This window comes from Charadrius vociferus, unplaced genomic scaffold, assembly GCF_000708025.1.
Source record: "Charadrius vociferus isolate BGI_N301 unplaced genomic scaffold, ASM70802v2 scaffold315, whole genome shotgun sequence".
NCBI lineage: Eukaryota > Metazoa > Chordata > Aves > Charadriiformes > Charadriidae > Charadrius > Charadrius vociferus.
The window spans coordinates 1469648-1494840 of record NW_009648453.1 but is presented as its reverse complement, the minus strand read 5'-3'; the positions used below and the strand labels follow the sequence as shown (position 1 = coordinate 1494840).

Sequence of the window (25193 nt, the reverse complement as noted above, 5' to 3'; positions counted from 1 at the left end):
TACATTTAACATTATTGACATATGAAAATGTACAATACCAAAACGTCAACTTCCAAAAAAACACAAATGGAAAAACATAAGAGGGTTTTCTCTTGGAAAAATAACTGTAAGTAATTTTAAAGTTCTCGCAAATCGTATAAATGCAAACCAAAGTAGTTTTATTTTTCCAGATGGCAAATATATCTCTGTTTTATACTCAGGATTACTGGTTTTATGCTAAGAAAAAATACATTTCAACTATGCTAGAGTTCTGAAAATGACATTTCAGGATACACACATCAAAAGCCCCCCAGATGCACCGCTTTTTGACATTAGACATTATCTCTTGAAAAGGAAGGCAGGACTGATCTGCCTCACAAATGGATTATGCAGTAGGAAAGGTCCAAGTCTATGAACATGAGCTGCTGTCTTCATACAAATCAAAAGGAGACAAATCCTAATTACATATTTTCAGCAACAAAGACAAACAGAGAACTTCCAACTGTTGCTCACATCAGCAGTTGGCCCCTGGGATATGATCTATGCCAGCAATGGCTATTTTTCACAGGCTTGTAACAAAGCATGAAGTTTTACATAAAACAAAGCCAGGAGTTACTAACTAGCAGGCACCTGAGTGTGGTTGAGGCTAGAACAAAGAAAGAACAGACCACTGATGGCTACAGCAAAGGAAAAGGAGGTGAACCCCAGTTCTACAACAGCGTAGTATGCCGGAAAGGAGCAGGGCCTGACAAAGAAAAGTAATATGGTCTGCTCGCAAGTACGAGAAAACTTTGGCACCAACTCATTTTTTGGATGGTCTTCACTTGGGGAAGCAGTAACATGTCAGATGTGGTTCCAAGGACAGGGGAGGATGACGATGGTGAGAGAGTGCAGGGGGGTAAGAGCCAGAGCCTGACTGCCGGGGTCACTCACAGAAGCACTCATCAGCCTGGCTAAGCGACACGGGTTTCTTTTTCTTATGAAAAGCACAAATAATTTCCTGGTGTGAATAACTGATCTTAGACTAAAGAAAATACTGTTCATAGTGTCATTTCAAAGTAGCTTTCAAGTGCCTGAGTAGCAGTAATGAACGTGAGACTTGATGCCAGAAAAAAAGCCCAAATTTCTAATTCCAGTTTTGCCAGTAACAAATCCCTTCATGTTCTGATGCCCCACCAATACCGCGGGAATAATATTTACTCAAACCCAGCCTTCCCAACGGCCTTGCCATGTCTGCATACCCTCTCATCATCTTGATGATCATCTTGCAATTATTCTTGTAAATCTCCCCTTTTCCTGGTGCGTCAAAAGGATTAAGCAACAACGTCAGAAGGGTGGCAGCAGCATTAGCAACAGGTTATTTATCCCTTGTTCTCACTGGCAAGCAATTCAATCCCTAAACCATTAGTGGCAAAGTTCCTTGCTTCATTACTACTTTGCATCAAGCAGAAATTCAGAGACTATAATGTTATTGGGAAACAGGTTTCCAGTTGGGTTGTTTGCTGATTAACTTAACAAAGAAAAGCCAGTGTGTAACAGGACCTGGCTCATTGACGGCTGTAAGTCCTGAGGGTGTCTATGCCGATGCACACACAGACGTACAGAGCTTTAGGACTGCTGTCAATGCACTGAGGGCTTTGGGATTTAGAAGTGCTGGCACAGGGGAACAGCACCCTGGCTGTCCTGCAGGCCACCGTCATACGGGAGCCCCGCGTTGCTGTCTCCGCTTTCCTTCTGCAGTATCGCATGGGGTGGGTCTGGGAGTACGCTACAAAACAAGTCATTCCGTGCCCTTTCCTCACCGGATAGACAAAAATAAACCTCACTTTCAAAGAAAACTGATAAAAGCTTCCCAAATTAGCAAGTAAATGTTCTAGTATGACAGACAGACTTGTGGCGAGGCAGAGACTGGAAGGGAAGCGGCTCCTGTTCTATTCTCAGCTCTTCCAACAACTTCTGTCTCGACCTCGGTGGATCACTTGAGCCCTCTGCCTCTCACCTTCCCACCCGGACGACAACAAGGCCACCCTCCACTGCTTCTTTTCACTGCCACTGCTTCCTCCCTCCTTTCCAGACTCATCAAGGTCATTCCTCCGTGGCGAGCGCAGCATTGATTCCTGCAGTGACTCAGTCGCATGCGTGTGTCATGACAATTGCTAATGTTTGCATTCTTCATTACCAACGATTTAGGGCAAGGTGCACCTTCCATTTACCCTGCAGAGGGCACAGCCTGCTGCCAAGGCTTCCTCCATATAAAAGACAGATGCAGTCAATGAATGCTCCACCAATATTTTTAGCAGCTGAATGAAAAATTGATCATTTGAAAGAGAAGAGAACCCACTCATTTATGGTACATATACTATGTTGATACAACATTAATATTCAATATTGCATTAATAACACAGTACCACACTCATAGATCGTTTTACTGCAGTAAACCAGTGATCTTTCTCCCTATGAAAGAATCACCATTACTGTAATATTATGTTGCTGCTAAATAATGAACTCATCAAGAGTGAAATGTGACACAGTGGCAATTCTGGAGACGGGTGTTCTTTACCTTCTGATGGAAAATGGGCATGAGGCTTTCACAGTCCTCATACTCCTGATCTGAGGTATGTTTTCTGTAATTAAAAGAATTCTTTTCTACTCTATTTTCTTCTTGTGCCACTTATGCCAGCAGCTGTTGAGGTTTTATGCTCGACAGTAAGATGAGGAATCCAACACCTGCACAAGGGAAGTATGAACTACCAACAGACATTTTTGATGAATGCTGAGCTAACATGAATTGGAATGAGAAACAGAAAAGGGAAGATTCTCTATCCAACCATCTCTCTGTCCCATAAAGACCCATTACAACTTCTTAAAACAGATGTTGACAGGGAAATCATACATTTCTTTAGAGTCTAACTTCATTGAAGGTAATTTACAATGAAGAACTGAGAGCAAATCCAAAACCTGTGTTGCTTTTAAGCATAAAAGTTTTTGAAACTATCACATCTTTTAAACTGCAGAAGAGCAGAGTGAGAGGGCCCAGCGGCACTCCTAATGACACCGTGACCTAGGAGTCAAGCACCAAATGCTTCACGTGATACTCCAGTGGAGGTTAGGCAGTATCTTCATCAAAACAAGAGGGCCACTGTTTGGCATTTTAACATTTCACATTGTTGAATGCTTTTCTGTGGGAGTTAGTCCATTAATGCTAGAAGTTAACACCATGGGCTTTTTTAAAGCCAGCAAACAGTTACAGGTCAAAGCTCACATGCATTACAACCCACCCAGGCATATTCTGAAACACTGCCTGACTTTTCTTTCCCCAACACGAGGTCATGCAGCTACAGGGAAGGGGAGGAATAAGCAAGGGTTTAACATTTGTGACTGCATACATCAAGAATGCACCCTACCAGATTTCTCCCTTTTGACAATGAAACTGGAATTCCTTTGCTAACAACAGGGGTTGTTAGCAAGGAAGACGCATTTCAATTTATGCTCTGTTTTAGCTCTTATGAAATACACAAGATTTTCCTGACTGGTACTTAATAGCATATTCTGGCTCTGCAAAAACTACCAGGTGCTTCAAGCCAATGTATCTTCATTCTGACCAGCAAAACTTCTCATGCTGAGACTCAGAGCCGATCCGAAACAGGCTGCTGATGAAGTTAAACTGAAGGACAACCTCTTTGTGTGCTCAAACATTTACAAAGTAAGTCAAACTCAGTTATTTGCTGATTACTCATCTTTGAATAGTAGCCTCTCAGTTCAGTGAGGATTCTTTCAGCATTACAATCTCCTCAGTACCACACAGCCCAAAGAACAATCTCTGTGCAAAGAGTACACATCTTTATTTGCTATCAATTAATGAAGTTAAAGAGGAACTTTCACACAGGCTAACCTCAGGGAAAATATTGACTGAAATAACTCTGTACTTTGACTCCAGCTCCCTTTATTTTCTCTGCTGCTTTTACAGTACATTTGAATTACAGCGCTCTCCTTCCTCTCTCAGTTTCTCCTTTAGCAGCCCCCCACCGTGACACCACTCCTCTGACACACAGGTTTTTACAGAAGGGCTGGATACAAATGCAATATCCTGGCTTCACTTCAGAATCGGCAGCAAAATGCAAGGCGTGATAAATATCTCATGTGCACCTCCTCTCTGAGCTTTAGGCAAGGAACCCCTTTTAAAAAGGCATGAAAGGAAAAAAAAATGGACCAGAAGGCGAAAGAATTTGGGATGTCTGGGAGTATTTTAGGACATCTCCAAAACAAGGCTTTTCCCAAGACTCCTTCCAACTTTACTCTAGCTACTTGTTGTGGCAGCAGGAGGGTGATGGGGGTGGGAAAGACATTAAAAAATGGAATGCTTGCCCCTCTGCCTCATTCATTCCTTTGCTTTCAAAGTAGAGGTGTAAAGTTGTAGCATCACAAGTTCCACTGTAAAGATCAGTGTTGGCCAGAAGGTGTTCAGCTACTAATCCTGAGCACAGTAACGACGAGGTCGTCAGTCTGGTAGTATGTCACCATGAGCTGAGTGCAGTACCCTTCCTTCCACAGGCTAATGCCACTTTCCATAACTCATCTCACTGACTCTAACGAGGCCACCTATGGGGCAAAGCACTATTAAGCATCGTGAGGCTACTTATTGAAAGCTGGTCTCCATTTCGTCTCACTGCCAAACTTCATCCTCTTTTAACACCAGCAGTTCACTGACAGTTAATGCTTGTGGATATGCATTATTCTTTGCACTCTCAGATCTGGTTATTTATGGAGTCACCCAAAAGGTAAACAAAGTAAATATCGTCACATGCTTCCAGCCATCATCTTCTACAAGAACACTCCTTAGCAATGCTCTACTGCTTCACAAATCTCACTGTGCAAGTGTAAAGTGCCAACCCATAGCAAAGCCCACAGTGAGTCAGCCAAGAAAACATCTCCACTTTGCAGAGGCAGACAGAGCAGAGTCTTGTGGTCAGACGATGAGTAAAAGGATACCTTATGGTCCAGTATGCTCTGCCTCTTTCTGTACTGAGAGAAGAGGGGTGAAGGTGTGGCAAAAGATCCTCTGGGATCACAGCTCCTGTTTTATCAGGAGATGAGTGGCCTGCCTCTCATCTGTTTTAAAGATAAAGCTAAGGCAAAGCTGGCTCCAGTTACTCAGAGCCTCAAAGCAAGCTGACCTGGATGGTACCGCAGCGTTACAGCCTGGCCTGTTGTACGTTCCTGAGCATGACACCTCTCCGGGCCTTTCGAGTGGTTTATGGCAGATCCACACAAAAGCTTCAAGGGACCAGCTAAAGGCTAAGGGTCCAATGACCCTCAGCTAAAGGCTGAGGCCCCTCTCCATTGAAGGAGAGGGAATAAAACCCACAGGTTCTCAATCCTCATTTCTGTTTTCACAGAAGACAGCTCGCTCCACTTTCTCACGGGCTCTGCTTTTGAGAACAAGAAGTTTCTTTTGCTTCCTTTTCCCATTTATACTATTTGCCGTAAGGCCTTCTGTCATGCCGCTGACAAACAAAACATGCAGTTTTAGTCCTGTTTTTTAACCTGGCCCTCAGGAAAAATAACCCTTCACTTTCATTGACTGCCAATAAAACTAGTCCAATAGCATTGGTCCAACATCAGTCTTAAAGTCTGAAATAACTTCTCATCTGACTTCAGCCTGCTTCACTTACACTCCTACAGTCCTTAGTGGTTTAGGGTAGAGGGACTGGGAAATTATTTTTAACATTTACTACGGAGTTGTTCCAGAAACAGTATTTCATCAATCACGTTAACTCTAACCTGGCATTTTAGCAAGCCAACATGACAGAGAAATTTTCACTTGGGAATCTGAAATACTGCTGCTTAACCAAGTGCTAGAGATGGCAAATTCTTTCTCACCCAGACATACAGCAACTACTAGCTATTCATTTACGTGCTAACCACCATCACTGAAAAAAACGTCTACTGATTTGCACAAGGATAGAACTGTAGCTTGAACACCTAGTGACAAGCTCCGAGCCTTCAGAAATAGTACAGTAACAGTATGGAGCCTTGGCTTGAGAGGCAAGAGAAAACCCCAGTGGCCAAGAGTTACAGATCTCCTGTCTTCAGTTTCAGTAAACACTGTTCAAACGTCCTAGATCCCAGCCACTCCCTCCTCACCTCTCGTATGACTTGCTGCAGCTCCTCCTGCTCCACGCTTCTGTGGATTTCATCAACCGAAGGCACAAGAGGGACTTTTTCAAGTTTGTGTTCCAGCTCTGGGTTGGAGTCTGCAAGCTCCTCAGAGCTTTCCACCAGCTGTCCAGTGCCTGCTCTTACTGGGGGAGTCGGCGTTAAGGCAACAGAGGCTCGGTATAACTTCTTGCTTTGACTCTTAGACTTTCCTGCTAGTTCAGAGGATCCAACACCAGCTTTTCTACCTGCGTGACCGGAGCACACTGAAGAGGAATCAGAGTTTCCATGGGAGAATACGGACTCTGCACCCTCTGCTGGGAGAGTTTCCAGTCCAAGATCTCCCACTCCTAAACCCAGTTCAGACTTCAGAAATGACTGCTCACGAATAAGTTCAGAGACCTAAGGATTCAGAAAAGAAACAGTCCTGAATAAGCATATAAAAAAGTCACATACAGACACAACTATGCTTTCTTGTTATTTATTCAATTACTTACTCATTCCCTCCATGTAACAAATACAGCTATAAAATAAATATATGCTTTGCCTTATGACTGCAACAAAGAGGATCATAAAAAGGAATGGGCTTTTTTGAAAGCCAACATAAATATGAATTGTGGCAGTTCCCCAAGCCACTGACTTTTGCAATAAGGATGCGTCCTGCCAGAGCCATTGACAGAGACACACGTAAAGGCTTGATTTTGTTTTTCTTTGCTAAAACAATTCAAGTTTGTTCTTTCCTTTCTGCAGTCTTTGAACTACTTGTTTTCAGTAGCATACAATGTACAGAAAAATAAGAAATAATTTTCCCTAGAAAACTCACCGTGTTGTCATCGTATCAACTAAATTCGAACACCACCTGACTTCTACATATTCCTCCTAAAAACAAACAACTTCACAGCTTCTTACACCTATGGTTAACTTGGCTTAAGGGAAAATGCAGCTGATCTCAACGGAACTACTCGAGTGAGTAAATTATGTCCAAGATTACGCTTAAATGAAACTTCTATACCATTTTTAATGAAATCCGTTCCTGGTTCTTTTTCTTAGTAAAATATACAGCACACAACAATTACTTACTGGTTCAATGACATTCAACGGAGAAGGGCATGAGAGATTATCAGTACTTCTGCTTCCATACAAACCCTGAAAAATTAAGTCAAGTTAACGCACTGAGTATTTTTTTAGAGCTGTCAGAAGCTAATATATAAACATGCTGTGTCTCAGACAACTTTCTGTAAAAGCAAAAACTTGGAAACAGGAAGCAAAGCTGGTTGGAGAAAGTTTATTTCAGTCATTTTTAAAGCTGGCCTTCTTCTATAAAAGGATTTACAAATAAAAAGATATTTATATGGTTCAAAAAATGCAAGTTTGGCTTGGGATCACAGTAATACCATATTTTCCTGTTCTTGGGTTTCAATTTTTTTCCCATGACAAAATACTGAAGAGGAAGATGTGGCCTGTGCCTGTGCTGCTTCTACAGAAGAGGATTGGCTAAGAAAGAGGAATGAAACCCAGGAAGGACATATGATACTTTTCGCCTGTGCTTCTTTTGTTTGGCTGATGACAGACTTGCAGCAGAAAAAAGAGGAACAGTCTTCCGCTGAGTGAAAACGAAGAGAAAGTATATCACCATGCCACCAATAAACGTATGCAAGTGTCTTTTTTATCCCCTCTCTTGTGCTTCTGGGGAGCGTCCATGGGAGCAGAGCTTCTCCCCCTGTTTGGCGGGGAGCCACACCGTTCAACTGAAGGAGATACAAAAGGCAATGGAGGAAAAAAATGAAGATGACAGCTGGATCTTCCTGTTTTTTGTTCCATGGATTGGCAGAGCTAGAGGGGAAGCACACCCCATTTCTTGGGAGAGAAACACTATGCATTTCTCACCTCTCTGCCCTCATTTCAAAGAAAACCAGTGTAGGAAAACTCCAGAAAGACCATCACCATCCCCCAAGAATTTTAGACATGAGCACTACCTACCAAAACTGTGAGACTTCAGGGACATGACGAGGAAAAAGAAGAAAGCACTGACAGAAGAGGTCTGAAATCTCAGACCTAAAACCCCAGAATGTATGTATTGATACGTATTAACACCAAGAAAGTCCCTCTATTTACACACTTTTCCATCCCCAAGACAAACACTGACTGAAAATAAAAAAATATGACCCCTGATAATACACACGGCATCATGAGATTCCCCAGATATCACCCCACTTAAGAGTTTTAACAGTTATGAGTTAACATTACACTGAGAAAACATACAATGTTGTTGCAAAAGTAATACTTACCACGTGTGTCTGAGGTCTGTAAGGTGAAGACATGTGCAGACTTCTCAGCTGGTCTTCCAAAGCAAGTAGGCGTTCTTCTAACTGCATCTCTAACTCCTGTAGCTCCATGCGGACAGACTTTCTCAAGCTCTGTAGCTGATCAGCTTCGTATCTAGACCAAAGAACCACAAAAAGAACAAGGGCATTCACTGCACTCAGCTGCACACCACAAAGGGGGAACTGAGCAGGACAGTTCCATGAGTAAAGCACTTCACAGAAGGGAATTCAAATGGGAACACAGAAAATTTCTCTTTCATGGAAAAATTAGCTGAATGCCTAGATGGAACAAAAGTCTTACTCCATTTATACAAAACATATATCACTTCATGGAGAAAACTAAACAACAAAGCGTATCACAGAACATTCTCCAATTTTAGCTTTAAATGCTTAAATATATGCAAGCAGAAGAAATCGGCATTTATGTATCTATCTAATCAAATCCAATTTAAAACCAGTAACAACAAAAATCACAGAGCAATGCAGTACTCGCACATTACTTCTCCTGCTAGTTCTCCTGCTTGATTCTAGATTCCCAAGCAGTTGCAGCTACATTTTGGCTGGGACACCATTGTCTAAGAAGGCCAACTGATTTCAAACATGTTTACTTTTAAAGTGATTAGTCAAGAGGTGATTCAACTAAAGTAAATATATAATCAGTTTTGAAAATTGTTCCAGATCAGCTGCTGCTGCAACCCATGGTGAGCATAAACAAACAGAGCCAGAACATGAATGCGATCTGTAGCCTGCTGAGTGGCCACTGGAAGTTGGAAAAGCATCTCAATACCACAATGGTCATTCTTTGTTTACATCTACAAAGATGGAGGGGAGGAGAGGGGGCGGAATCTAAGCTGAAAATCTTTTAAGGCTTTTTCGCCGCTAGCATCCTATGTTCAAGTATCCTAAGTATCAAGTCCTTAAAATCCACAGCCGTAAAATCACTTTGGAGAAAGGATGAAGAAAAAAAATAATCAATTAATGAGAAATAGGGATTAGAAGAAACAAAGAGGAAAAAACTCTAGAATGAAGAAGTGTAAAAAAGGGAGTAAAGTTTTTTTGGCAAAAACTCAGCTCCAACCCTGTTCAAATTGAAACTAAAAGATTTTTTGCTCTGATTTGAGGGGCAGCGACACATTTCCAGAAGTGCCAGAGTACTTTCTCTCTTTTTTGAAAAAGATCATTTTACCTTTCCTCTTCTGTCATGTGCTGATAAACTGTTGTCTGTTGACGTAACATAGTCAATTCCAAATCCATCATTTGGGTTCTGAATAAGTTTAGATTTCGCCTTACCACTTGTAGCTCCTGGAAAGTATTCTGGAGGGGGGAAGATAATAATGCGTTACATGGAAAAATTGAATTAAAATAAGTCCGGATCCTATAATCACATTTGCCCAGATGTACCCTTTGAGTCAAGAAGAACCTCAGCAACTTCAGTATACTAGAGAGGCTGCATGTTGTGAACTCACAATAATTCAAGAAAGCAACATTTTTATATGTATTATACAAGCAAACACATGAAAGGATTTCCATTTATTCAGATTAAATCCTTTTTAACATTATTTGCAGGATGGAGTCATCTGTTATCTCTTGAGAGCAAAGATCAGGAACCTCCCAAAGTTAGCACAATCTGTGGCACATTTAGGACTTTTCTTTGTCTTTTATTTTGACTAAGTACCACCGTGTCACTTACTTCATAGAGAGGTAGAATGGATGATCTCTGAGTAGTGTAACCGGTGGCCGCTGAAAGATCCTGACCCCTCATCACCGGGTACTATGGAAGAAACAAGCAATTGGAAATAGGAATGTCAGCAATCCCCTTTATGAACTCATCTTCCCAAATGCACAGATACTCCGGCAGCAGCCGCTGTTAAAACACAACCTTGCTGGCATTGCAATTTTTGCTATCTATGTAACTACTGTACTGGGAAAAGGAAACCTTACAAAATGGCAGTGCCAGCTCTTAACTGAAGCACATGCACCAAAGCTCTGCAATGCAAATGTGGTGCGAGGGAAAAACCAAATTAATCCTGTCTGACACAGTAAGCAGGAATACAAGCTAAGTTTTTCTGCAGCAAGCATGTTACGCCTGAAAACTCAGGAGTCTCAGTTGTCTTAGGTAATGATAAGGAGAACAACTCGGAAAACAGAACTGAGCTAATTAAAGTGTGCCATTTTCAAAGCATGATTACAGTCACACTTGTTGTGAGGTTTTGCTCAGTTCTTAATTTGGAGATTTGTGTTGATTTTGGTTTTTAATCTCACTGCATTGCATACATCCAAAGACCCCTGCGTGCTAATGATCTCTTATGAAAACAAGAGTGTTAAAGAATTTATATTTGCATGTTGCATCAACACATGGAGCAACCAGATAAAATGCATGTAGAGAAATGGCACAACAAAGAACAGTGGAAAAGCAAAAACATTCACCTTTTCAAACGTGAAAAAAAACCAGTTTGTCCAATATAATTTTGAAAGAATTCAAAGGACTATTGACATGCCATGGAAAATTTGAAGCATGTCCATTCATCCCGAGGAGTTTTGCTCAAACACGATCACATCAAGGGCATAGGTTTGTTTTTTTTTCCTCTCCCAGTTTCCTCTGTTCCCTGTTCTATCAGGAAGGAATCTACTCCTCTTTATTCCTTCCTAAAATCAGAATCATATATTTGAAACATCTCAACTTTTTCTTTAGCTGCTGAGTATGCTGCCGAACTTGATCTTGGCTGTAGGAAAAAGCAGCACCAGGGAACTGTGTATTGTAAACAAGACATTTTCATGCAAACCCCCGTAATGAGAAGGACCAAGCTCCCAGAATTACACTGGAAGTAGAACAAGTGGGCTAGGAGATATTATTATCGCCTCCGATACTAATGTTGGGGTTTTTTTAACTGAACCAGCTTGAGCATGAGTTCCAGATGTAATACAGAGACCTCTTCAGCAGGTTTAGCGAGCATGGTATAAGTGATAAAAGGGCTGTAGCACACTGTAACCTTACCCATACCAAGGCTGCAATTGGTTCCCAAGAGCAAGTTTTACAAACAAGGTTAAATTCTGCAAACGCTTACTCCCAGGCACACCATCCACTACAGGGAGCAATGGCTGACTTAAAACACAGCTGATCACAGCCTTCCACTATCCCAGTACACAAGCTTGCTCCAAGAAGCAAGGACAGTCGATATAACCAAAGTCAGGAGGGACTAGCCTCTAACTTTTGACAAGTGACAAAATAAACCAAAAGAACAGGGGTCTAAAAAAGCCCACTATGGCCTACCAACTGCAACAGGGTGCAGGCAGGAGCATGTTTTGGGTTTGAGTAAAACCCACAGAAATTGTTGAAGCTCTGCAACTGAACAGTGTTCACGTATTCATATACAAACAAGCAGAGTCTCCTCTGCCCACACAGGCTCCTGAAGCAGCTCGCAGGCTTCTAAGTTGGATCACCACTGAAGAGAACAGGAGCACAGTGATGGCAGAGGAGGGACAGCTGGCAATCAGGAAGGAAAGCGCAGAAGGTGTGGCAGAGACTGGTTAAAAAACAACGTGCTTGTATTTTTAAAGCATTTCTTCTCTGAGTCATGAGACGGACAAAATTTCACACACTGTGACAAAACTGGTTCTTAGTAACAGATGGATGACTTCAGGATCATGTTGACTAGTTCCAGAGCTGAACATGCAAAAGGTTGGCATGAAAGAGCACAGAAATGTGTATGGAACAGACATCACTGACATCATTAGTGAAGCCATGGGACTTGCAATTAAGAAAATAAATTTCTATTAGTTGGATGGGAGGTACGTCAAAGACAAGAGAGAGGTTAAAGGAATGTCAAATATGTATTTTCAAATCTAAAGCTAAAGACTATCACCTTAATAGCTGATAAAGAGTGCACTGTTCCTCCCATCCAAGAATATCCATAAAAGTTTAAAAAAAAATTACGAAAAAAAAAATAAATTAATCCGGGTCAACTACAACAAGAAAAAATTAAATGCAAAAAGTGGAGCACTGTAGAGACGATCATTTGTCACTTTAAACAGAAACTCCTAAAACTGCAGCAAATCAGACTTGCACAAAAGGTCATATTTTCCTGATCTGCTGCACTATGCCAAGGAATAATCAGACTAACATTTTTGGGTTTTGAGGATAAAATAAGAAGCCTCTTTTGCCCAAGGTAAAAATTTGGCCTCCTCTTACCTGTGAGAGGTTCTGCAGAGAGTTTCTGATGTCATGTAGGACCCTGCGCAGCTGCATCTCCACAGTGGAGGGCGGGTTGAAGGCATGAGGTCGATGAGGAAATCCAGCATGCCTTGGAGAGAAGGGACAGCTGAAGGGGGAAAGCAAAGGGCCAAAGGAAGAGCCAGAGATGCTTGGGACGCTGTGGGTGCTCAGCGTCCTCATGTGCTCACAGAGCGGCCTGTCCTGCCACTCAGCGGGGAGGGAGTGGAGGGAGCACGTCGACTGGGACATGTGTGCTGGCGCATGCAGCAAGCAGCTCTGTACCCTGGTGGGACTGGGCTCCTCGGACAGTCTGTTGGGCCCAGTCTGGGGCACTTCTTTTTTGGAAGACGAAGGCGCAATGAACAGCGTGGATTTGCACACCGGCTGGCCGGTGGCTGCCTCACCCTCACTTTTCTCATTCTCAGACACTGGTTTCTTGTCTTCCTCCACACGTGTGTACTTGTAGGTGAACGAAGGAGGACTGCACAGAGTTTCTTTTCCTGGAGTTAACTGGACATTCACAGAGGACACCACTTTCACTGGATTCAGCAACGGAGTTGGGAGAGACTGAGACCGCCTTAGAGGATAGCCCGATTCAGCAAACCAGAGTCTCTGCTTCCTCAGGAGATCTTTTGACTTAAGCAAAGTGCGTCCGGCCCTGGAATCAGATGTGCTGATCCTCATCTCGGCTCTTTGCAAAGCAACGTGAACCCTATCCACGGATGATGGGGAGGAGCCACCACCTTCCGCAGACTCCATCGACTTGAGAATATGGTGTGTGTGGTACTGAGGAAACTCAAACACACTGCCTTCCTCCAGCAGGTCCGATTGGTTTTGCTCACTGGAAGTGTCTTCCTCTTTAGAGCTGACGTCTCCTTCGACTGTCTCTGATACATGAGATGAGTTGCTTTCTCCACCTTGATTTTGTTCAGTTTCATAGTCAATAATTTTTCTGTCTTCACTCCTTCTGTTCTCAGAAGGTGCTCCTACCTTTCGTCTCTCTACTTCAGAGATAATATCCTCTTCATCATCGTCATCATCATCATCATCTTCTTCCTCCTCCTCAAACTTAACGAAACAGGGCAATTCCATGGCTAATGGTGTCATCTGTTCCTCACTATGCGACGTCACGGTTGTCTCACTGTCACAGCTGTCAGCACTGCTTCCCATGCCCTGCAAAGACTCCTGAACCTAGGAAAGATATGAGCCAGCAAAGGGGTGAACATACTGGAAACTCAACTACTCCCTTCTCGGGGCTCAGGCTGAGTCCAAGTCCATATTCATTGGGCATTGTGGTAGGGAGCAGAATGAGTAATACAAAATGCAGTTACTGTGCAACAAAAACAGGGAAGGAAAACAAAGAAACCATAGAAGCAGAAAGGTTAGAAGTACATTACAGTATGGGACCAAAAGGTGATGGTTTAAAAAAATAGGAGCAATGTATTCACACATTTCTTTGATTTTACAATGAACTATTGTCAGAAGAATACAACTGGCAACACAGTAAAAGAGTAAAATGCTAGTATTTTAGGTAGGAATGACAAGGGTTAGCAGGGTGGAAGTACGTGGCATCTCCCATATATAAAGGTTCACAGTCAGCAATGAAATGAAGAGTGGTATTAGGGAATGCATACGCAGAAGTGAGGAGAACTGCAGACCATAGTGAAACTAATGTCACAGGACAACACTAAGAATGGGAAAACCAGTCTGCCTATACACTCAGCCTGTTTTAAGTCACAGAATTGTCTGAGACTGGGAAACTCACATTAGGATGCTAAATCTCTATTGGACACAGCATCCAGTACTATTACCCCCATCCTCCTATTCTTTCTCCTAATACTTCTTCCCCTTTTCATTCTAAATCAACAGTTTAAAACAGAGGATATGTATGAGGGAGATGCTAATTTAATAGGTAACAAACAGCAGGAAAAGCAGCTATGAGAAAGGAAAAAAAAAAGAGATTATGGATTACAAAGCACGTTCCTTCAGCTGGCCTGATCGACTGGTACATTTACAAGCAGACAAGACATTTTCATAAGAATTTGTGTGTAACAAATATGTTATATCTTGGAAGTTCACCATAGTTGACACATGAACTAGAAATTTAGAGAAGCTTCTCCCATCTCTAATTTCTGCAGTTTTCACTGCCATTAGGATACTAACTATGGGTTTTTCTAGAGAGATTACTTACGGAGTACATCAGGCAGTAGTTCATAAAATCATAAAATACCAGGTTGGAAGGGACCTCAAGGATCATCTGGTCCAACCTTTCTTGGCAAAAGCACGATCTAGACAAGATGGCCCAGCACCTTGTCCAGCTGAATCTTAAAAGTGTCCAATGATGGGGAACCCACCACTTCCCTGGGGAGATTATTCCAATGGCTGATTGTTCTCATCGTGAAAAAATTCCCTTTTGTGTCCAGTCAGAATCTACCCAGGAGTAACTTGTACCCATCACCCCTCATCTTTTCCATGTGACTCCTTGTAAAAAGGGAGTCTCCATCTTCTTTGTAGCCACCCTTTAAATACCGGAACATGGTGATAAGGTCTCCCTAAGCCTGCTTTTCTCAAGGCTGAACAAGGCAAATTCTCTCAGCCTGTCCCCATAGGGCAGGCTTCCCAGTCTTTTGATCAACTTTGTGGCCCTTCTCCAGACCTCTCCAGCCTGTCCACATCTTTTTGTATTGCGGGGACCAAAACTGAACACAGTATTCCAGGTGTGGCCTGACAAGCGCTGAGTAGAGTGGGATAAGGACTTCTTTATCTCTGCTGGTGATGCCCTTGTTAATGCAACCCAGCATCCTGTTGGCCCTCTTTGCTGCTGCAGCACGCTGTTTGCTCATATTGAGCTTGTTGTCTACCAGGACCCCCAGGTCCCTTTCCACAGAGCTGCTCCCCAGCCAGGTAGATCCCAACTGAGCTGCACTCCTGGTTTATGTCTTCCCAGGTGCAAGACCTTACACTTGTCCTTGTCGAAATGCATAAGGTTCCTGTTAGCCTGCTCTTCCAGACTATTCAGGTCTTCCTGCAGGTGGCTCTCCCTTCCAAAGTACCCACTTCCCCACTCAGTTTGGTATCATCTCCAAACTTCATCAGGGTACACTTGATCCCATCATCCAGATCACTTATGAAGTACTGGGCCCAATATCAATCCGTGGGGGACCCCACTTGTAACAGGTTGCCAGTCTGATTTACCACCACCCTCTGGGTGTAGCTTGTCATACAGTTCCCCACCCACCACACAGACCACTTGCTCCTTCTCCAACCATCTAGAAGAAAATTTCAGTCATGAAGGTCAACTTCGTAAGTATGTGCTTAACACTGCACTCACTGGCACAGTCACAAATTAGTATGAAAGACTGTACAGGTCCGGATACTGTTCAAGTCAAAGGTATTAAAAGAACAAAAGACTGTAATGTCTAGGTGAAATTATGTATGCTACATGCATGCGTATCTGTGTCTCTAATCCTCCATCACATTGTTCACTCACAAGTCAGGCAAGCAAAACTTCAAGAACTTGGATGGAGAATTCTTCTCACCTCTTTGGTAACATGAAACTCCCCTACAGAATATCCCATCTTAGTGCCAAAATCTCCCTTAGAATTCTTTATTTTGGATGTCAGGGATGAAAGGCAATAAGGTTCCAGTTTTTTGAGTTTTGTCGTGAGTTTCAGAGGAATGCTATGGCTGCTAGAGTCAATTATTTAACAGTAGATGGCACTAACTTACCATACTTTTAAGAAACAATATACACCCCTCTGTATCCCCTTCATCTTTTCACAGGTTCTCTTCACAAGCTGCGAAGTTCCCATTTCCCCTAGTCTCATCATTCACCCGTATTTTCTGAATTCAGCTCAGCACTTGATCTGAATAAAGCAGTGAAGGTGGCAGAAGAGAGCCTAGCGACTCCATGGCACAAATCTTGTGCAGTCTCAATACATCTTTTCAAAACAGCATAACAGAAAGCAGAAAAATCTCATCCCTTTACAGCCAACAAAAATAAACTCCACCAGTCTTCAAATGAAGGGGCACTTAGTTACAACATGCTTTTAATGGACTCTTAATCGGGTTGCAACCCAATTAAGTTGGGGAGGATGGGAATCTCTTCCTAATAAGTGCCAAACATCTTTTAAAATGTTTGGTGTGCCACAAGGAAAAAAACATACAATAACATAAAAAAAAGTTCAGCAGCTGCAAGCCATAGAAAAGATATTACTGGTGATACCCAGAATCCCATCTTTGTATTTCTCCAGACTGTGGTTTAGGTCCCAGACAGCTAACTGATGGCCTTGAGGCCAGGATCCAACTCAAGACTTTTCTCTGGCTGACCGACAGGACAACCAAATCATGGCTATTACTGTGTAAATGTTTCAGGAGAGGCAAGAGAACACCTCTCCTAAATATCAGGTATAGCGCTGTGCAAACGTGTGTATTGGGCAGACACCTAAACACCATGCTGGAACAAAAGCCTCGCCTAAGACATGCTGTCTCTGGTCAGTATCACGGCAAGTTCTGGGACCGAGATCAAAGGAACTGGAACAAGAAACAGTGTGGGAGCTCAAGATCGACTAAACATTAGTATACCTTCACATAAAGTTAGGATGAAATTGTTTTCACCTTCTGTCAGCTGCTAACTAAAAATATAGAAAAGTATGCCAAAAAAAAAAAAAGGAGTGAAAGAGTGGGAAGGGAAAAATGATACAAGAAATGAAATGATCAGCAGAAAAGCTATAATCTTTCATAACCTTAATCTCTACCCACTGCAGTCATGAGAGGAATCGACTATGATTCTGCAGCCTCAGTCAGTGAGAAAAGATACACCAGAAATGGCAAAGAGGACATATTGTACTTAGAGATTATTCCAGGCCCAAGCATACCCAGATTATCCCACCAGAAAGGCTTTCAAATTTTAGCAGTTCTGTAAGGGAATCAGCAGGTCCAGCTCTGAAAATGAGAAGTTTTATAAGATCTAGATTGACAGTCACGATAGCAGTCAAATGTCAACATCCCTCCTGCCCTCTCCAGGTCCCTACTGTCCCACAATAATCGGTCATAGTTCAACCACAGTGTAAGAACCTTACCTGAAGCTGATTAAATGGAGAACAATCTGTGGAGGAGTCCTCAGCGAAGCCACTGCTGTCAGAGTGCTGACTCGCGGTTCGTAACAGCTGATCTGTTTATAACAAGCAAAACCCAACCCTAATTACTTTACAAATCTCAACCTTTCAAGCCCAATCACATTCAATACATGCTTTCCTTTTACATCAAAGCAGCATTAAGTGGGTAACACAATTCCTTTTCAATTTCCAGTTTGAACAATACAGAGAAACAACTTGTTTGTTTCAAGCAAAACCTCTTCTCATGCGAAGCCCTACTTGTGAAACTTGAAGCAGCGGTGGAAGAGGAACCATCTTTTACATTTTTCTTTCCTGTGCTGTGGAAAAAACCCACCCTGCAGATCTTGCCACTGCTGGAGTTTTCCTTCCACAAAACTGAATCATAGGTTACTTCACATGCAGGCAGTGGAAGAATTGCTTTTGTATTGACACGTACAGATTCGCCACCCCTTCTGATCACAGAGATAAAGGAGATCAGTCGTCTCCTGCCAGCCTACATCACCCCATACACCCAGAGGAACAGCATCACACGAGCAGAGAGGGCGATGCGCAGGACTCTGCAAACTGCTCGAGATGGTCCTCAGCTGGTTTAGCGGACAAGTAGCAAACATCTCTGACACATCAACGGGCAATCTGCCAAAGCACATTCCCAGTGCTCATTTTATACATGCAAGATAAGATCCTCCTGCTTGTTCCTTTCTACTTACATGAGGTAAGTGTTAAAATAGCCTAAAGAGGCTCTAAAATCCTCAGTGCTACCCCGGAGTGGTTTCCTCCGGTGCAAGCACTACACCCACAAAGCTGCTTTTCAAGGAGATCTCAGTAAGCTCTGCAGTGCAGTATTGCACGGATATTGTTCCTGACTACACACAGGAGGCACCCACCAAGTGTGGGGTTTACCTTAAAGCACCATAAACATTTTGCTTAGCCAGATGGTAACACGGGCAACAACGGTATCTCACCTCTAGTTCTCAGTAGATGCGTAAAAGCTTGGAGATGGGATGAGACGACAGCAGCCTCTAGTCCCCAGGCCCCTGCCTCCTCCTCCTCACCCTGGGGCAAGAGCTCGCTGCTGTCTTCTCAGAGGCTCAACACAGAATTTTGCCCCACATTCCTTCAACCACTTAACTGTCATCATATAATTAATCCCAGTTCACAGCTCAAGGCATTGGAATGCATTATGAAAACTGTTTTGAAACTGCTGGATATTCAGAAGTAATTTTTTTCAGTATTAATTTTGATGAACATTTCACTAACATAGAAATAAAAGCCTGCACAGGCCCAGAAGCTTGTGAACACCAGGAGAGGCAAACTGCCCGGTAAACTTCTGTATCAGCGATTTCACACAGCTTTTAGGGAGTGCCTTTCAAATTGTGCTGCTTTTCTGTTATCATGGTAGCCACAATATCCTGCGATGATAAACAACTTTTCTACCTCAAGACAGACATCCCCACCCAGCTCCCAGTAAAGACAATGGAAATGACTTCCCTGAGAACTAGACTAGCTCTTATTAACTGCCTGATACAATTAATATGGCTGAAACAGCGTGCCATGAGCAGGTTGCCACTGCAGCTAAGGCTGGTGGGAACCTGCAGCCTTCTCCAAGGTGAATAGTCACCCACTTTGGCCTCCACTCTGTCTCCTTTCCTATTTGGTGAATTTTAATTTAAAAGGAAAAAGCACTACTGGTGAAAGCCTTAGCCACAGGGGAGAGATTCCAAATAGTTCAGATAAAGCGATTCACCAGTGCGCGTGCTGGTGTCTGGTTTCATGTGCATGAAGCTTATTACTGCTCAAGAAAAATGTTGACCTGTCCTTCTATTTCCTTCTCAGTCCATATTTCCTTTTCAGGTATCAAAAAAAAAAACACCCAACCATATATATATGTATATGTCTCCTGTCAATTCTTGACCTCCTCAGAGATGCTATACTGAAGTAAAAATCAGTGTTTTAGATCATTTTCTACAGCATTTGTTATTTACGCACATGCTTTGACAGCCTTACATGACAGATACTGCCAGTCGACTGGTCATCTAGAGCAGAGGCACGCATACCTGCCTCATCGTCTTTATCCATGGCAAGAGACTAGCACAGCATGAACAGATTCAAACCGCCTTCTTTCCACCAAAGGAGACATTCCCTTAACAGAGCCATCCCTTGCTTTCTGCATTGCAGAGCTGCTAGCATTTTTTTTAATGTTTTAAAGCAAATCAGAGAAGACTTTTTTTTAAGTATGAGTAGTCTTGTCTACCACACCTTACCCTTGTCTCTTTCAAGTTCCCAGAGTTCTCCACTATACCACTACCATTTATGTGCAGTAAAAACTTTTAAAGAACAGGAATCTCTAGTACTTCAGTAGTGAAACGACAAGGTTTGGCTCTGTAAAGACTGTAAATACCAACTAGTACACCGGGTTCTACTGATACATAATGGTACCCACCCTCCCAGTCAACCACCAACCCACATGTACAACGTCCTCTATGGCACCTGGATGTCTCTCAGATTCAAGCAGACAAGGGGAAAGTATAAAAACACTTTTTAAAAAAGTTAGGGAGTTACATTCAGATCTTGATTAAAATGCCTCCTGGCAATGGGGAGTCTTAAGAGAAGGAGCGGGTGATGAGATACGGCTCCCCTCTCTTCACCCTGAATGCAGAAAACTCAGCACCAAAGGCTGGGTTTGTAGGGGCCAATCTGGGATCATCCCCTGCCCTGCATATCCCCACTAAGGCAACTGTACCTTCCGCAAAAAGGTCACCGCATGATGTTGACCCTGCAGCCCCAAGCCATTATCAACACTATGTAGAGGAAATCTTCCGAACCAGAGGGAGAAGGCCAGAGGCGGCATAATAAGGAAAGTGTGGGAAAAGGAACCAGCCAAGATGAACAAAACCAGAAGGAACAATCAAACTCGCGTCCCAGTTAAACAGAGCACAAATGAAAATGCCCTTGCATTATTGTTTTAAGATGTATAAAAAAATAAAAATATTTTTAGGCACTGAATACATCCCGGAGAAATGTGGGTATTCAGAGATACATCAAATAAGCTGACAAAGTTCTAAATAAGAACAGATGATGAAGAAACAAGTCGGCAGTTTACAAAACATGAGAGCACAGATTTATCAGAGAATCACTATCAAATAATGGAATCATTCATCTGTTGTAAAATAATATTCAGCTACCAATGGACTGTCAGTCTCACCAATCCAAACAGTCCCATCAGGTCGTTGTCTCGTGCCTTCTGCGTAACTCAACTGCTCACACAGAAGAGGAGGAGAAATACGTGGAAACTGCCCATCAAGCTTTAGTAACATCTATGTTTCTTGTACCTGCACTACAGGCAAGGCTCTACTGCACTGTGGATTTCACAAGATTATTAATTAATTGACAATCCCAATTTAGCTATAAAATATTCCATTATGGGAATAAATACCTGCTGCCCCTTCTTCCCATATTGATCATACCCTGCACTCCAGCACTGCCAAAACCAGCCCAGTACGGAGCCCTGCTGCAGAAACTCTTCCGAGTCCCTGGGGATTTCCTAGCTTCTGGACAGATTAGCAAAGACTCCCACAAACACTAAATCTGTTCCAAATGTTTTCTTCTCACTCCCCCATCTCCAATCTCCTGTGGAGCTGCACCCACAGAGAGCTATAAATACAATAATATATTACGGACAGGAAGTGCTGATGATGTGCTCTCTTCACTTTCAAGAACTGAATTTTCAAAATTAATCACTACTTTTGACTATCAATGTCGGATGCCTTAAAAGAAACAGGTCTGTGGCTATTCAAAATTTCACAGAGCCACTGATGTCAGCAACCAGATACTCACAAATTGCGATGCCTCAAGAATACTTTGTTCTCTACGCATTGTACTTATATTTGTCTTGTTTGTTGGGCGTTTTTGGAATGGAAGGTGCTGCTGTATAAGTAAGTCAGGAAGAATTTTGTTTTCCAACTAATAAACCTTCCTTCCAGATAACTTGGCAATAAGTTTTTTTTATAGTGGACATTTAGCAGCACTGTGTGTTTACAGTGCAAAGCAACTGAAGCTTTTCATACTTCTCTACTGTGTTCCTAAAAAAAACCCAACCCTAAACACAAAAATACATCTACATTTGAGGTTTGCAACAACAAAGAACAGAATGCCGGTTTGGGGCATAATGGATAAACTAGTTCAGTCCAGCACCATTTGGAAGACATAACCTAAAAAGTACATCAAGCTAGTCAATACGACACAGAATTCTTTGTAAAGTGTTTAACAAAGACAGTACGATAGCAAAGCAATCATTTCCAAGCCACTTTGAAAATCTACACTTACACTTATAAAGAAAGCTAATCAGAAATGAGAAACATGCTTTCATGGGGAGTCTAAGCAGAAGTAGACAATGTGTCTTTCAAGCATATCTTAAGTCTCCAGACTATTTCAGTAGGAAAGAGAATCTTTTTTTAATTCAGAACTCCACATCTTATTATAGGCCCTCTTAAAACGCCTTAAAAACTGTTGTAAATGTCAGAGAAAGCATCCACAGCCCTCTGCGCAGATGTAAAATGATACTGCAAGGTTTGTAACAGTCTGTACCGAACATCACTAACCCTGCTAATTGGCACAGAAGTACCCCTACATGAAAAAAAAAAATGTACAAATGTATTCCTTTAGGGGAAGCATTCATCTAGAACAATTTTTTTGTTGTTTATGGGTGTCTATGTACACTAGAGCCAAAACCACTGAAAAGAGGTGGGTCTGTATGAGGATCATCAACGGAAATCACATTGCTACAGAAGACCGGTGCTTGAATTTCATGCTGATCCCACCTCAAGAGATTGCTAGTGAGAGTGGCATTTCACATTCAGACACAAGGGCCAGCAGTTCGAACAAGTGACCATTAATTTGGGATGCCTTCAAACTTGGTGAGCACCCGCTTTCTGAGAAAACGGGCCTCTACATTGTCTCATGTTGGACAACTTGCAAAAAAAAATTTGACTCCTGTTTTTTAATGTTTTGGATAAGTTCTCTGCCAAATGCTCTCCCTCTTGGCAATTTTACTGAAACCTATATAGAACAAAGACCTAAGCTTTCCACAGATGAAATAAAATGCTGGTCTCAGACTGACTTGTAGCAAGCATGCAGGCTCATCATCAACATTGGCATCCTTTTTAGATAAGTCATAGAAAACTCTAGGCAATACTTGCATGATGAGAAAGTGTCATCGTTAATCTATGCCAAGTGTATTCAGAAATGGGTGGGATACACTAGCTGGGAAACATGAGGCAGCATGCCCTGCTTCTGCCACACTGAAGTCACACTGCTAGAACTGCTGGTACCTTTCAGTAGGAACACACAGCAGCAGCTGACTTTTTCTTTCCTGTGCATGGAGGAAGAAGAGGGTAAGATAGCTACTGGGAACAGAAAACACAAAATTAGCATTTCAGAAAATGAAAAAATATATTTTTCTCCTCCCTGACCGCAGCCTCTGGTTCCTTAAGTTGCCTTTCTCTGAAAAGCTCTTTCTGAAACTGCCGACAGCAGGCAAACAAGAGACCTGAACTGTAAAGTGTGCATCTCTTTACATGTACATAGAGCATATAATCATGCACTTTAAAATACAGCCAAGGGAGAAATGCTGGGAACAGTTAGAGATGCAGTTTCTGGCGGTCCTTCTTGGTGGCCCGTGTTTGTAACAGAGGAAGACTAGTGAGTGCAATGCTGTGTTGTGCAAAACACTGCTGAACTAGTAGCACAAGCTATAATAACCAGGCATTAACCTTCAACCTTCAGCGCTTAGTCCAAAGCATTCTCAACCATGTTAACACAATTCAGCTGACAGTTCACAAGACTGTCAGTTCATTTGTGAAAAGGCACCTAAGATGATCTCTGTTTCTTAAGGCAGGTTTTTCTGCCTCTCTTTAATATCTAGAGACGCTAGTCACGTTTCACCAAGAAATTGCACTGCACCTAGGCATCTCACTACATGCAACAAGCTCTATTTCTTCTTTAATTACACATAACAGCTAGAGAACGGACTTCACCTGCCAACGCTGGACAAAGTAACAATCACAAAATGAACTTGAAGATCAGCTTTTTCCCTCTCCCAAGCCATAAAATACATACATAAGAATTTGAGATGAAAGCACAAACCAAGTGAGCAACAAGAGCCAGTGCACAATTTGCCATGTGAAGGACAACAATTTCCACGTGGGTGCAGAGACACTAGTCTTCCGTGCAGCCAGCTCGCAGATGGAGCAGCAGTGCATACGAAAAAGCTGGATGTATCATGCAATTTACGTTTAAAACAATATATTAGTTGATATAGGTATCTTAAATTACAGGATCTGCCAGGAGAAAAAGAAATCCCATACAATCTGAATTGACATTTCAGTTCCTCTGAGTTATCATCAATTGTACAAAAGTGAAAACTGCCAGTGAGGTTATAGAGCTGTTGTCTTGCCTGTAATTTGGTTGCCACTTTGCAGTAATGTTCTGTCATTTAGCTGAAAAAGAAACCCAGATCTTTTTTATTTCTAAAAAGAAAAGAAACTTTAGAAGTTTTAAATATCTGAATCAGCTTTTCAGAGAGGGAAGGATACGCAACAGGCTGCTGCCTCCCGGGAGTTGAAGTCTACTCACCCTTCCTTGACTTGGTCACTGCCAGCTGGTGAGAAGCTGGAACATGTGGTAGATCTCCCTCTGTACTCTGGATCTATCAGGAAGACGAGATGAATATTTTGTTAGGACAACTGGAATATGTTCCTGTGCTTAAAAATGTCCAAGCTATTTATACCGCACATGTGGGGAGGGGAGCGTTGTTGCGGTTGTTTTTTTTTTTCTCCAGTCCAACAGCCTATAATGATTGAGGGAGTAAATCATATCTCCTTGAGCCAAAGTATTATTTCATCAGGTACTTGGCAATGCCCCTGTAGGACAACAGCGATCCTTAGGACAGCACCTCTCACTCACAGCGCAGGGCTCCCCTCCGGTTACATTCATCATGCAAAAAGACCAGGAAATCACAACCTGTGACACTACTGAGCATTCTCAGTTTGATGAAAGACCAAAATAATTCCATGAAAATAACCTTTGACCACCTTTACACTGCTACTGTCTTTTTCATTCAGCACTCTTGGCCCCTCATTTGAATATAAAGAACAAGCAAAATACAAAAATCTATCAAGAGGTCAGCACATAAGGACTGTCATCTGCTGCCCTACCAAGTATTTCCCAGACCCTGCCAGAACCTGTTCCAGACATCACCATGCCACTACTCGTGGAAACTTCTTGTGTCTTCCAGTACAAAAAAGGAAGATAATGTACTCAGAGCCATGCAGATTTCAACTGGGAAACTTAAGAGTACATGAAAATTAATCCTATTACTTAATCACTTTGTGAAACACAGCCTTATTA

The 25193-nt window shown here is 42.3% G+C and overlaps 1 protein-coding gene across 1 annotated transcript in view; it reads right to left on the bottom strand.

Annotated features, from left to right (window-relative positions):
- SSFA2 (sperm specific antigen 2) overlaps positions 1 to 25193 on the bottom strand; it is a 36545-nt gene that overhangs the window by 813 nt on the left and 10539 nt on the right. Inside the window, exons 7-14 of the mRNA XM_009885617.1 lie at positions 24420 to 24492; positions 17754 to 17845; positions 12649 to 13863; positions 10150 to 10230; positions 9646 to 9773; positions 8424 to 8574; positions 7216 to 7281; positions 6124 to 6537 (exon numbers count right to left, since the gene is read on the bottom strand). Of these exons, the coding sequence (XP_009883919.1) occupies positions 6124 to 6537; positions 7216 to 7281; positions 8424 to 8574; positions 9646 to 9773; positions 10150 to 10230; positions 12649 to 13863; positions 17754 to 17845; positions 24420 to 24492 (2220 nt within the window). The remainder of the gene's footprint in view (positions 1 to 6123; positions 6538 to 7215; positions 7282 to 8423; positions 8575 to 9645; positions 9774 to 10149; positions 10231 to 12648; positions 13864 to 17753; positions 17846 to 24419; positions 24493 to 25193) is intronic.